General features: G+C 33.6%; 2 protein-coding genes across 3 annotated transcripts; one reads left to right on the top strand and one right to left on the bottom strand.

Annotated features, from left to right (window-relative positions):
• The first annotated feature begins 660 nt into the window (after positions 1–660).
• Positions 661–6,236, top strand: LOC101502063 (uncharacterized). 2 transcript variants are annotated; one of them, XM_073370848.1, is made up of 16 exons: positions 661–888; positions 963–1,047; positions 1,133–1,285; positions 1,433–1,510; positions 1,709–1,813; positions 2,264–2,330; positions 2,406–2,479; positions 2,584–2,723; positions 2,840–2,966; positions 3,095–3,209; positions 3,382–3,470; positions 3,748–3,831; positions 3,907–4,260; positions 4,656–5,165; positions 5,252–5,311; positions 5,998–6,236. In XM_073370848.1, exons 1-16 carry the CDS (start codon positions 851–853, stop codon positions 6,079–6,081), a joined length of 2,163 nt encoding a protein of 720 aa, XP_073226949.1. In that variant the 5' UTR covers positions 661–850; the 3' UTR covers positions 6,082–6,236. The 2 variants fall into 2 exon arrangements, with proteins under 2 accessions (XP_073226949.1, XP_004508299.1); XM_004508242.4 differs by having other exon boundaries at positions 665–888; positions 2,406–2,467.
• Positions 6,237–6,623: 387 nt separating this feature from the next.
• Positions 6,624–14,084, bottom strand: LOC101501735 (acyl-CoA-binding domain-containing protein 4-like). The gene is made up of 16 exons (XM_012718053.3): positions 13,893–14,084; positions 13,734–13,818; positions 12,953–13,123; positions 12,687–12,764; positions 12,451–12,555; positions 11,827–11,893; positions 11,690–11,751; positions 11,066–11,205; positions 10,829–10,955; positions 10,291–10,405; positions 9,702–9,790; positions 9,008–9,091; positions 8,593–8,934; positions 7,355–7,867; positions 7,214–7,273; positions 6,624–6,964 (listed from the first exon to the last, which is right to left on the bottom strand). The coding sequence occupies exons 1-16, from the start codon at positions 13,928–13,930 to the stop codon at positions 6,878–6,880; spliced, it is 2,163 nt and encodes a 720-aa protein (XP_012573507.1). The 5' UTR covers positions 13,931–14,084; the 3' UTR covers positions 6,624–6,877.
• Positions 14,085–15,144: the final 1,060 nt, after the last annotated feature.

Raw genomic sequence — 15,144 nt, 5'->3', positions numbered from 1 at the left:
TAGTTCATGAAATTCTTTCATTTTAAAAAAAATTCAAATTTATTATTCAAATAAGATAATTTGCATAGAAATAATTTAATTTTCTTAAAAATTACATTCTCCCAAAACATTCCCTCATCCAAACACGCTTTAGATAATTTAAAATTTTAAAATAATACAAATTAATACTTCAATTATATTTTCTACATTCATAATTTTTGTTTGTTTGAATAGAATAATTGGTTATTTAAAGTTGAGTCATTTTTATAAATTTTAAAAAATTTGATAAAAATATAAATATAAATATAAAAATAAAAGAAAAAGTGGTTCAAAATAGAAATGAAAATTTTGGAGCTAAAACTGGAATTTAAAAATAAGTTGAGTGGCCAAATGCAAAAATGATATAATTAGTGAATTTGAGACCCCTCACTTCTACGTAATTAGTGAATTTCTTGCTATACCTTTTAAGAACAAAAAAAATTATCTTTATTAACTAAATTTCATCTACTTTTTTGTTTACATTTCATTTTTGTAAAGTAACTTTTGTAACTTGTTTGGCGTGGTATCTTAATGGAAATGTCTTTCCCTTAAAAAAAAAAAAACAAAATGGTAACTATTGTGTTTGTCTCTTTGTTACATTCGTGTCTCGTTTGACTTAATCTCTTCCATGCCACCTCATCCCATCTTAGTAATTAATCATTAGTTAATTAATTAATCAATCAATGAATGTTGTCGAAATCGAATCATACTCCTCCCTCCGATGAGCCTAACAACGTCGTCGTTTAGTGTTGACCTCAACTGATTCCTTCCTTATTTCTTTGTCCAAACAAACACATTTGAGTTTGAGGCAGCGAAGTGAAGTGAAGTTAAGATGTTTGGTTTCTCTCGAAGACGAACCAAACTAGGAAGGTAATAATGCTTTCATTTCTATATAATATTCTCATACAATGTCACAACTAATAATATTGCATTGTTTTTCTTAGATTGAAGGTTCAGCAACTTTCTGAGGGTACTAGAAGTCCTATTATTGTAAGGCACCCCAAACGAATTCCAAACTCCATTCTCAATGTAACCTTTCTTTCTATTCTACCTTCACTATTATTACTGGAATTGAAATTTGGAACAGTCTAGTTTTGACCTCATTTAATTTCAGGGAGAAGAAGAAGAAGATGGGGATGCAGTTGCAGGGTCAAGTGGCCATTCTGATGAAAATGTTTGCTCTGATATCAGTAGTTCTAGCTCAGCCGGGTCAGATAACTGGGTGTTGTTGTCAATTTCTGGGGATAAGCCTATTCCTAGATTCAATGTAGTTTATATATATCTCTCTCTCTTTTTTGCCTACCAGTATAATACTATTGTTGTTCGGTGTGAGTGACTCTAATGACAGTTAGTTAGTTAGTTATGGCTAACTGCATAACTGTTTTTAATAGTATTGTGTGTTCATTGTGAATAGCATGCCGCGGCTGTCATTGGGAATAAGATCATAGTGGTTGGCGGCGAGTCTGCTACTGGACTCTTAGATGATGTGCAAGTATGGTATTATAATTCATTTTCTCAAATTATTTACCAGTGTCGATGTGTTAGTCCGGTGTCTGTGTCAAAATATGTGTTTCATAGTTGCAAACAGTATAGTAGTGTGACTATTATATCACCATCCACATTAACATTAAGTATATTGTTCCTTTCTAAAACTGTGATGTGCTTTGGTGCTTTTCCTTTTTATTCTCAGGTGCTGAATTTCGACACGTTTTCGTGGACCACCGCATCGTCAAAGCTTTACTTGTCACCCAGCAGTCTTCCCCTAAAGATTCCTGCATGCAAGGGTCATAGTTTGGTAAACATATTATCCTATTAACAACACATGCTCACCACTGTCATTTTAATTGTGTTCTAATTTGCCATTGATTGCTTCGCTGTCTAAGACACGGAATAACTATTTCAAGATGCAAAGTTCATGCAATTTAATTTCTCAGAACAATTCAAACAGCTGCATTGTGTGTCCAACCATGCTATTTCATCACTAAAATATAGCTTCTGCCAAAGGCCAGCTTAACAATGGGCATGATATGGAAAACTATAGGGCCTCAAACAAGTTAATCACAGATTAATCATACCAAATTAATCGGGAGGCCCTTGTATATATTCTTATAGTCGAGCTACACATCCATTTTATATTTCCTCCCTGAATCTGGTTGAATTGCCTTTTGTTTATAATTGATAGTGATATGCGTCTACTCCCAAGTCAAATCTCTTAAGCAGTTATGCCTGATGATAATTTGACTAGGTCTCGTGGGGGGAAAAAGTGCTCCTTGTCGGAGGGAAAACAGACCTTGGAAGTGACAAAATTTCAGGTTCAATTTAGTCTTCATCACATGTAATATAGTTCAGCTGCAAACTTGTTTTGATTATAATTTTGGTGTTTGTAGTATGGGAATTTGACACAAAAACAGAACACTGGTCACTCATGGAGGCAAAGGGAGACATACCGGTAGGAATTTCGGTATCATACCTGTTCTAATGCCTTAGTGGTAGAAATTTCCATTTGGCAGTTGTTTCTACTGATTCAAAGAACCAAACACTAAAAGAGAATTCTTGTTTTGTTAGGTTGCTCGCAGTGGTCATAGTGTTGTTAGGGCGAGCTCTGCTTTAATATTGTTTGGGGGTAAAAATGCAAAAAGGAGGAAACTGAATGATCTACATATGTTTGACCTGAAGTCCTTAACATGGCTTCCGCTTCACTACACGTAAGTGATTCGAATAAAACAAATTGAAAAGAAAAGGTTGGACTTAGGTGTGATTATTTGCTCATATCATCACCTGATACAAATGTTACATTGCTTTTGAATTATATTGCTTGCAGTGGAGCAGCACCTTGTCCAAGATTTAACCATGTAGCAGCTCTTTATGATGATAAAGTTCTTTACATATTTGGAGGATCTTCAAAATCCAGGACTTTAAATGATCTATATTCACTTGACTTTGAAAAGGTGAGTGGGCTATGTTGGTCTCAAATATGTCTATATAGTTAGTTCTATGAAACCTCTTGATTTTTCCAAGATGCTGATTAAATGCCCATTCTGTATTATAATTTTTGATAAAATATATGTTTCTTCAGATGGCTTGGTCAAGAGTAAAAATACGAGGTTTCCGCCCGTCACCTAGAACTGGATGTTGTGGCGTCTTGTGTGGTACTAAATGGTATATTACAGGGGGTGGAAGCAGGAAAAAACGTAAGCTCATAATGGAAGGATCATTTGTTCGTAATATTAAACCTACTATTTATTTTTGTTACTTGAACTTCTGTTATGCTTAAATTTCGGAGAAATAATCAATATACAGACATACTTTATAAACTTTCCTTATTCATTTTGTATTATTTTATTCTTCATCTGCATTTTCCAGGATATGGAGACACTATGATATTTGATATTTTAAAAAAAGAATGGTCTATGGCAATCGCTTCACCTCCATCTTCTGTCACTACCAACAAGGTATACATATCATCCATCTGCTGCCACCTAATATCTTATTTAGTGCTATTTTTATTTTTATTATTATTATTATTATTATTATTATTATTATTTAATTAATAAGTTAATAATGAATTGTAATTAGTAATTATGTTATGATCTCTCCTTCATTAGCAAAACGTCCATAGACTTCAGATTTTGGGGCCAAGATGGTAGATAATTACTGAGTTTTGCAAGACCACCATGCTTTGTTCATAATAATTGTAAGGCATGTTTATAAGATCTGTTTAACTGCCAGGGTTTCAGCTTGGTACTCATGCAGCACAAGGAAAAGGACTTTCTTGTTGCATTTGGGGGATCCAAAAAAGAGCCATCAAATCAGGTTTGAATAAAAAAATATGAAGTTAATGTCTGTGTTTCTTCTTATTGAACTTGTGATCTTTTACTTACCTAACAGGTGGAAGTGTTAGCAATGGAAAAAATTGAATCAGCTCAGCCAGTGAGAAGACGATCAACTCCTCGTAAAGGTCCAGCATCTATACTACTTGAAGAACATTCAGCATCCACTAGATTGGACTCTCAACTCAATGATTGCTCCCAACGTTTAGTTGACTCTGTTGCTAGACAAAATCTAACATCTACAATTCAACATGGTTCTCGAAGGAAGTCTCTATCGGAATCCTTGGTTGTTGATCCCAATTGCCTCCGTTCCAATATCTTCTTTTGTAATCAATTTGATCATGACGAAGAATATAATTACAATACATATACCAAGATGGACAAGAATTCTAAGGAAAGCTCCTTACCTCAAGTAAAACATTATTTGCTAATAAAAATATTTATTGGGAAAAATCAAAGTCCTGTATTATAAAGATATATGGTCGAAAAAGTGTTTATAAATGGCAAACATCTCTCGTCTTACAAGCCGGTTTGTAAGAATGAGATATGGTCAATGAGCTGTTCATAGTTCCTTTTGAGATAACATTTTTTCAATTTGTTATAGTTCACAAAACAATTACTTCTAGACTTGAACATCAGATGTCAGAACCATCTATGATAAGGTTCAATTTGTAAAATACATCCGTATATAAAATATCATTCCAGATTTGCAAGGACTGCATAGAATTCCAGCAATGAACTGCTTTTGGTTCTAGTAAGGTTTCTTTAAATAAATGACATGATATTTCTATTTGTGATACGTTTCAGGCCGCAGTCGAAACAAATGCAATCCATGGTAATCAGATGAATATTGGTGAAGCAAAGATTGACATGGAGGAACAACAGATGTTGGTATCTGAAATTTTAAATCAACAAAACCAAATATCTGAAAGTAACACGCTAGAAAGTGATAGTGAGTTATTTCCTGAAAACAGTAAAGCCGGATCATTTTTTAACACAAATATTTATCATTATTATGAAAGTGAAGTGACTGCCTTGACAAAGAAAAATACAATTCTGGAGGCACAATTGGTAGCTTCCCTTGCAAGCGAAGACACTGCAACGAAAAACTTAGAATCTATACTTAGAAGTAGGCAGGAAATAGAGGAAAAACTGAGTGATACACTGAAGGAGATGGAAGTAATGAGGGAGAAGCTTGCCAGCTTAGAGTTGACCCAAGAAGAGGTTAACAACCTATCAAACGTTGTCCACTCTGACAATGTTCGGCTTGAGCACGATGTGGCCTTCCTCAAGGCTGTTTTAGATGATACGCAGAAGGTACAATATAACATCATTTGATTGAAGCACCTGGATCCGTGTATGCATTATTGTTATATATTGTGGCTGATTAAAATTTGTTGTAGGAGTTGCACTCAACAAGAGGAGTTGTTGCAAGAGAAAGAGGTAGAGCATTCCAACTACAGGTACATCTAATGGACTAATGAGTAATCTTTGGTTGTGGCTGATATCTTGAAGTATATAATTTTGTTGTTTTAAATGTCAAACTCAGACTTTTTTTTGAATTTAGGATCAAGGAAACATGGACATGTGTCAAACATGTTTACAATGAATCGTGTTAACGATATTGATTTTCTCTTAAAATTTAATATTTCTATTTGTCCTTTAACTTCATACTAATTTTATGTGTTGTGTTACATTTGTGTTTTATAATTTTTAAATTGGACTAAACGTGTTTTGGTCTCTACAAAATTTGACTTTGATCCCTGCAAAAATTAAGTTCATATTTAGTCTCTAAAAATTAATCAATTGTGTGCTAGCTAGTCCTAAAGAGAGATTAGAAATCTAACTGTTCCTACAGTTGCAACACCATAGTGTATGCTACAGCTTTAGAGGATTCAATTAGCATTATAAGGACCAAAACCAAATTCTGTCGATTTTATGGAAATTGAAAACATGTTTAACTCTTGATAATTTGTTGCCCCGGGTTGTACCCCCTGCATTCTAGTTAAGGAGTCTTATATGCTGGTTGTGCAAGTTTCTGTTTCCAAAGTCATCAATGATTAGTTCGTTATGTTTAAACTGTTTGTTTTAACCATACTTCTTTGGACTTCTTAAACATGTTGTCATCTATTTCTTTGTTGTTGTACAGTGTGAAGCTTTTCATCTCAATCAAAGGTTGCAATCGATGGAAAATCAAGCATCTACCCCTAGGAAACCATTTCATGTGCAGTGAAGTATGGATAGTTGAAATAGCTTCAACAATTGGCTCTCTAAACAACAATGCAAAAAATTGATTTTTGTTCATATTTTGAATCTGTAAATCTTCTTAGAAGTACTTTTGTCTACCATTTTGTAATTCAAGATACTGTGTAAACATGTTTCCCTCTCTCTCTATGCTTCGTATTTCTATTGCTCGGGATTTTTATCACTCAGGGTTCATAAAAATCTCTTAAAATTAACTCTAAGCAGAGAGTAATTTGAATTTGTAACTAAATTGTAAAACTAAAAAAATATGCTATTTTACGATGAATGGTAGAATATTAAATTTAACAGAAACCAATCAATAGTACTATTTAGGATGTACCATTTGTGTCGGGGTGCACCGGTACACCATCAAATCCTTGCGGTGCGGTTAAATTTAATGATTTTGAAAATTAATGAATTGCTGTTCTATTTCTATCCGGTGACAAATTCATAAGACTACGGTTCCGGTAATTCAAATGAAAACTGTACATGGCATTCAGAAATCATCCTCAGCTCACGTTAAAAGACAACTTTGTATGGTAAAAGCTTTATATATTTATTTATATGTTGCTTCTCAATATGTTATTGGTGGTTGTTCTCAATAAGCTGTTACTGATTGAAGAATGCAGAGAACTGAAAAAACGAGCTTAATATACAAAATACTCTTTAAGTATTCATATTTCCTCCTAAAGTTAGATAAAATTATACACAATCAGATGCTTCTTGATATGACAAAGTGGCAGAAAAACTAGGAGTCAAGTGGTGAGCAGCTCCAATTATCTGCTTCACTGCACATGAAACGGTTTCCTCGGTGTAGTAGAAGTCCGATTTTCTATCGATTGCAATCTCTGCTTCAGATGAAAAACTTCATACTGTATAGCATAGGAAGAGATGACACATGTTCGATAAGTCTAAGGAAGTTTGGTCAAAACATTGTAGCAACATAATGAACCTAACTCAGACCAGTTTGGAAAAAGACGAAGGAACTCAAACACAATCAGTATAACATTTGAAGTAAATATTTGGAGTTGGAGTTTGACATTTAAAACAAAAATTATATACTACTGAAGGATATTACAGCCAAAGATTAATCATTCCAAACTCCAAAGATGTAGATGTACCTGTAATTGGAATGCCCTTGCTCTTTCTCCTGCAATAACTCCTCGTGTTGAGTGCAACTCCTACAACATATTTTAAATCAGCCACAATTATAACCATGCATAAACATATCAGGGCGCTTGATTAAATGATGTCTTGTGTACCTTTTGTGTATCATCTAAAACGGCCTTGAGGAAGGCCACATCATGCTCGAGCCGAACATTGTCAGAGTGGACAATGTTTGATAGGTTGTTGGCCTCTTCTTGGGCCAACTCTAGACTGGCAAGCTTCTCTCTGAGTAGTTCCATCTCCTTAACTGCATCGGCCAATTTTTTCTCCATTTCCTGCCTGCTTTTAAGAACAGATGCTAAGCTTTTCTCTGCAGCTTCTCTACTTGTTAGGGAAGCTGCCAGTTGACCCTCCAGCATTCCGTTTTTTCTTATTAGGGCCGCTACTTTACTTTCATAATACTGATAAATATTTGTAGAAGACAGCGATCCTGATTTATCATTCTCGGGAAATGATACGCTATCGCTTTCTAGAGCATCATTTTCAAATACTTGATTTTGTTGATTTGAAATCCCAGACAACAAAACCTGTCCTTCAACATTAATCTTGGCTCCACTAACATGCATCAGTTTACCACGGTTATTTTCATTTGTTCTGTGATTTGCCACCTGAAATGTAACACAAGTTAAGCAGAACATTACAATATAGGATTCTAAAATCTGAACATTTACATTTAGTAATAATTACTCCCTATATGCAACAAAGTGAGAGAATATCATCTCAAAAGAAACTGGGCACAGGACTTATTGAGATTAACATAATAGAATCCTGTGAAAGAAGAGGGTATGCCCCAACTCAAATGTTGCTAAATCTAGAGGAAAAAAAACCTATGTGTGCATGTACTTGCATGTGTACATTAGAGAGCATTTAATTTGTCATGGGATGTGGGGGGGTAACATTATTGGATAGTCTATATAAAACAACATTTGCATAATCAAATCCTTATCTAATATTTATCTATATCTATTCAAACAAAGCAAAATAAAGGATATGGGGGGGTAACATTATTGGATAATCTATACTACATTTGCATAATCAAATCCTTATCTAATATTTATCTATATCTATTCAAACAAAGCAAAATAAAGGATATGGGGGGGTAACATTATTGGATAATCTATACTACATTTGCATAATCAAATCCTTATCTAATATTTATCTATATCTATTCAAACAAAGCAAAATAAAGGATATGTACATGGTAAATGCCTAAGATGTGACGCCATGTTTTAAAAACCACACTGCAAATGTATCCAATGCTTTGAGAAGTTCAACAAGTGTTCCTAAATTAGAACATGCGGCTAACATTAATAAAGAAAAAGAGTTATTTTACCTGAGGGAAAGAACTTTCCTCTGAGTTCTTGTCCATCTTGACATCTGCATTGTATTCTTCATCGCGATCAAATTGCTTACGAAGGGAGACATTGGTTGGGGGAAAATTGGGATCCACAACCAGGGATTCTGATAGAGATTTCCTTCCAGAACCATGTTCAACCGAAGATGCTAAATTTTGTCTAGCAACAGAGTCAACTAACCGTTGGGAACAATGATTAAGTTGAGAGGCCAACCTAGTTGATGATGAGTGTTTTTCCAGAAGTATAGATGCTGGACCTTTACTGGGAGTTGATCGTCTTCTAAGTGCTGATTCATTCTTATCCAATTCCAACACTTCAACCTGGTAGGTCAAGAAGCAAAAGCTCAACCTCCATAAGTATGAACTCCAACATTAACTTTACACTCTGTCAAACCTGATTTGATGGCTCTTTTTTGGATCCCCCAAATGCAACAAGATAGTCCTTTTCCTTGTGCTGCACAAGTACCAAGCTGAAACCCTGGTAATTTAACAGATTTTATAACATTTTAAAATCATAAATATCATGCAAAGCATCTAGAAATAACAATGCTATTAGGTACTGCTTGAAACAACAAAAATGTCATTTAAGAATGAAGTCTCGGATTAAAATAGTATTTGACGTGTTGGTTTTTGAAAATTCAGTAATCTAGGCACCAAAATCTCAACAGCAAGAAACTAAAACAAAGGCAACGAAAGAAAAATCATGGGTAATTTATCGCAGTAAAATGAATGAGAAGGGCGACCTAGTGCACAGGGCTCCCACCAGATGGAATTGGGGGAGAATAAATATACGCACCCTTACTCCCACAAGGGAAGAGGTTATTTCTAGGATCTGAACTTGTGACCTCCAAGTCACAAGGCAACAACCTTACCATTACACCAAGGCTCGCTCTCTATTGCAATAATTGAATAAACAAGAAATGTACTAACTGAGTTATATTTGAAGGACGAAGTACCATTTTCCAATGAGAGAGAATCGTCTATTAATTATTATTAATCAACAATCTATTATCTATTAATTCAATAACTAAAAACAAAAATAGCACTGAATGAGGCGAGTAGGACGGATGAGAAAATGATAGGCGCACCTTGTTGGTAGTGATAGAAGATGGAGGTGAGGTAATTGTCACAGACCATTCATGTTTGACAATATCAAAAATTAGAGTCTCTCCATGTCCTGGAATATGAAGGTGGGAATACAGTAAAAATGCATAGTCCAAAGCGCAATTTATAAACAAAACATCAATACTAATACAGTAAAATTCACTTTAAAAATATTTCCTTCCCAACTAAGTTACAGCTAGATCATTTAGTGCCATGGGAAAAAAAGACTTCATATTCATTTAACTTTAATAATAATAATCGTATACTTTTTCTTTTGTACTTTAGAGTCAGAAAAGAATTCAAAACCCAATCAGTCTTTTTCTTTTAGAAATATTATTTCTTCAATTCTCATGGCACTAAGTTTAAACTGAGCCCATAATACTTAAGAATAAAGAAATGGTAGTAAAGTTTACACAATCAACAGCAAAAGACAGGAAACAAAAGGCAGCTGCACTAAAGTAGATCAGGCTAATGAATGAATTATTTCCCAGAAAATGAAGCATAATAACAGCTCAGATTACCAAAAGAAAGAAATTAGGTTTATTAACACATGCATCAGATTACAAAACATACGTTTTTTCTTGCTTCCACCCCCTGTAATATACCATTTAGTACCACATAAAATGCCGCAACAACCAGCTCTAGGTGATGGGTGGAAACCTCGAACCTTTACTCTTGACCATGCCATCTGAAGAAACATATATTTTTATTAAATAACATAATATTTAATTGAATCACCATCTAGGAGAAATTAAAAAGTTTCACAGCATGCTGTTTGATAGAGCACTAGAACAGGATGTGGGCTCAGCTCAGCAAGGCTCAGAGCCTGAAGGTTTAGGTTTGCAAAAGGAGAGGGATGAGGGGAGGCAAGGAATAAGGGGATGCTGAGCTGTCAAGGTGGTTATGGGAGGAAGAATATGGATATAGAGAAAAGAGGGAATAATGGGTGGTTTAGGGTTTAGGGATGCAGAGACAATACTCTTTTCTCTTACAACTCTGTTGATTTTCGGTTGCTAATACAATAGTTATTCATTTCTTCTTTATCCATTTGCTGAGTTCTTTCACTATTACAGTAAAGACATAAGACATATTAGGGACCTACACTACTCACCGTTTCAAAGTCAAGTGAATATAAATCATTTAAGGTTTTGGATTTTGATGATCCTCCAAATATATAAAGAACTTTATCATCATAAAGAGCTGCTACATGGTTCAACCTTGGAGAAGGTGCTGTTCCCCTGCAAGCAAAAGCAATGTAACATTTGCATTGCGTGATGATTATGAGCAGATAATCACATCTAAGTCCAACCTTTTCTTTACAAAGTTTTTTCTGTTTCAAATCACTTACGTGTAGTGAAGTGGAAGCCATGTCAACGACTTGAGATCAAACATATGCAGATCATTCAGTTTCCTCCTTTTTCCATCTTCACCCCCAAACAAAATCAAATAAGAGCTTGCCCTAACAACACTGTGACCATTGCGAGCGACCTAGCAAGAATAAACCTTTGGTAAGTAGTGCCTAGCTATATGATGTAAAGCTCCAGTATCAAAATCAGTATTGAGAATTCAATTAATGAAAATAAATGTTAGTTTTGTATGGTCTAGTTGCAGATTTTATTCTATATTATTTATCTGAAATTTTTTACTCTCAACTTCTCAATAGTATAACGAATCAGAACTGAGATGTAACATACGAATGAATATTAAACCTTTGTCGTGTGTGAAAATATCAGTTTCGACCAACTTACAAAGCTTTTTCCCCTACTGGACATCCTCAACCGTATCCTAGTTAATTTTTTAAAAGTTATTATAAATTAATGATAGTAATTATAACCATATATACTAAAATTGAGGAGAAAAATATTCCATACACCATTGACTATTCCTAGTGTTGGTTTTTATATCAGTAAGAAAACAATGCCCAAGAACATTTCTACCAGAGAGTAGCACAGCTAAAAACAAAAACTCCTACCGGTATGTCTCCCTTTGCCTCCATGAGAGACCAGCACTCACTTTCTGTATCAAATGCCCATACTTCAAACACCAAAAAGATAATCAGAATAACATCACAACGTGAACTATATTACATGTGAAGAACAAGAATTGAACCTGAAATTCTGTCACTTCCCGGATCTGTTTTCCCTCCAATGAGGAGTGCCTTTCTCCCCCATGATACCTGGTCAAATTATCATCTGGTGTAAAAGACTTGACTTGAGATCAGACACAAATTAATATCAATTTTAAATTTCAAACAAAATAAATAAAATTGTAAGAATCTATAGAAGTGCCACCCGACACCCCATCCTTTTGCTCACTGCCAGTTCACATTTGCTACTTTACACCTCATTCCTGGTGGACTTTTGTTAACCTATGTATTAAAGAAAAATCTCAATCATTTCCTTTTTCTTTTCTCCTATATATCATGGTGTTCATACGATTTTAACTTGTTTGAGGCCCCATAGTTTCTATATTGTGCCCATCAACAGCTAGAATTGGTGGTCAATAGCATTCTTCGACACATAAGGCAACTTTTAGTATTGTGTTGACTGTAGAGAAATTTAATTGGATGAACATTGCATCTTGAAATATGTCTATTCCATGTCCTAGACAATGAAGCAAACAATGGCAAAGGGGACACTGAAACACGAAGAGGAGAGCATTATCCAGAAACACTAAAACAGAAGACAATTAATATGCAGTGGTAAGCAAATGTCGCAAATCGGATATGATTACCAAACTATGACCCTTGCATGCAGGAATCTTTAGGGGAAGACTGCTGGGTGACAAGTAAAGCTTTGATGATGCGGTGGTCCACGAAAATGTATCAAAATACAGCACCTGCAAATAAAAAGGAAAAGTATCAAGAGCACACTACAGTTTTAGAAAGGAACGAAGTAGTCAATGTTAATGTGGATGGGGGGTAACATACTAGTCAGACTATTGTTAGCAACAATTGACTCATACCATACCTGCACATCATCTAACAATCCAGTAGCAGACTCACCGCCAACCACTATGATCTTGTTCCCAATGACAGCTGCCGCATGCTACTCACAATGAAAAAACAATAATAGAAACAGTTAAATTACTACAGTTGAGAATTTAGGCATTTAGCCATAACTAACTAACTAGCTGCTATTACAGTAGTCACACCCAACAATAATAGTATTATACTAGTAGGCATAAAGTGACGAAAAGAAAAGAATGAAAAAGATAGAAGATAGAGATACACAACATTGAATCTAGGAGTGGGCTTATCCCCAGAAATTGACAAGACCACCCAGTTATCTGACCCGCCTGAGCTAGAACTACTGATATCGGTGCAAACATTTTCATTTTCATTTTCATTTTCATCAGAATGACCACTTGACCCTGCAACTGCATCCCCATCTTCTTCTCCTTCTCCCTGAAATGAAATGAGCTCAAAACTAGACTATTCCAATTCCACAAGAAGCTAGAAATGTGTTAGCAACATGCCTCTAATTAAACAAACTTATGTGAGGCGCAAGAAACATTAATGTTAGCACAAATTTGATTGATTTGTAACTGCCTAGACTTATTTTTGTTTTTGTCTGTAACTGTTTATGGCAGTTTGTCTTTTGTTGTAACCGCCCATGTGTGTCTGTCTATGTTTGGTTTCATGGTGAACCACCATGATTTTGCAATTGTTTGGTTCTGTGGTAACAAAAATTGATTTTACATAAAAGTGAGTTGAATGTAAAGTGGTTTATGTTTTGATACATTTATCTAAAAGTGAGTTAAACAATAAATTTCAGTATAAAAATCACATTAAGACTCAAAAGCTACAAATTCTAACTTCAAGTTACAGTCATTTCTGGAGGCAAAATCAACTCTACTCGAGAGCAACCAAAGATGTTAAAATTAATTTTACACATTCAGAATCAATTCTAACTACTGTGAAACCAAACATAGGCATGCCTTATAGGTTACTTGTTCTAACAGAATGGTAAATGATTAATAATAAACATTGAAGGTAGATGAGAGAGAAAGGTTACATTGAGAATGGAGTTTGGAATTCGTTTGGGGTGCCTTACAATAATAGGACTTCTAGTACCCTCAGAAAGTTGCTGAACCTTCAATCTAAGAAAAACAATGCAATATTATTAGTTGTGACATTGTATGAGAATATTATATAGAAATGAAAGCATTATTACCTTCCTAGTTTGGTTCGTCTTCGAGAGAAACCAAACATCTTAACTTAACTGCCTGAAGCAGAAGGAACGAGGTTTACAATGAAGAAGAAAGAGTAACCCTAAAAGTCCTATAATAAGATTCTATAGTTCAGATTTAGTATATTTCAATAGTTGAAATAAAAGAAAGAGTGATAGTTTATAAAAGATAAATTTAAAAAAGAGGAAAAAGAAAGTAAAGAAATCTCACTGAGGTTGGGAGTCACAGGTTGAATGGAGAAGCAGAGTGTTGATGTTGATATACCATAGAGTAGGTAGTTAAATTAAGTGGTAAATTAATTAATTACTGGGAAACGACACCCAACGTCAGTGAGAAATGTGTTTTGGTGAGCTTATTTAATGAATTAATGGAAATGGTGGTGATGGTAAACAGTGAACAGTAAACAGTAAACAGTGATGAGAGAGAGGATGCGCACGTTAGCTAACGGGATGGACTGCGTGAGTGTCAATGTCAGGTCATTGTCTTGTCTCTCTCCACATTTGCAGGATTTTGTTGGATATATACTACTGCTTTCCTTTTCTTCGGTATTATTTATGATTGTTTCTTTACAACTATTACTATTTATGTAATTCTATATTCTATACTTTGTTATATTTATATGTAAAAGTATTATTAAAAAATATATTTTTAATTCATACAAAATTTCAACAATTTAATTTTAATTTTTATATAAATTTTAGTTGTCATAAATTATCCCAAAAAAATTAATTTATACAAAAATAAAACTTATTTAATTATTTTTCAATTTAAAAAATTTTAAATTGTTTCTTATAAATATATTTAAAATATTATAAAATAATTATTCAAAAATTTAAATATTTTAAATTTTAAATATAATTTTTGTAATATAAAAAACTCATAATAAAAGTAATATAAATATGAATCTAAAAATTAAATTTTAAATTTACTATTTATAAATAAACTTTTTAACACCAATGATCCAATTATATGCATGATAATATTCTCTTAATTAAAAATTATATTTTTATTTTACATGTATTAAAACTAAACGTTGAAATTTTATATAATTTAAAAATATATTTAATTGTAAAATTAAATAAATAGTAGGCTTAAATATATAATTTTTTGCTTTAAATTTTATTCTTATAAATATTTTTATTTTCTTTTAGTTTTTCAAAATTAATTTTATATAAAAATTTCATGCAATTATAATTTTTTATATCATTAACAATTAAATAATTAATATTATATATT

The sequence above is a fragment of the Cicer arietinum genome, chromosome 7 (assembly GCF_000331145.2).
Source record: "Cicer arietinum cultivar CDC Frontier isolate Library 1 chromosome 7, Cicar.CDCFrontier_v2.0, whole genome shotgun sequence".
Lineage (NCBI taxonomy): Eukaryota > Viridiplantae > Streptophyta > Magnoliopsida > Fabales > Fabaceae > Cicer > Cicer arietinum.
The sequence above is the reverse complement of the archived record's forward strand: the minus strand, read 5'-3'. Positions and strand labels throughout refer to the sequence as shown.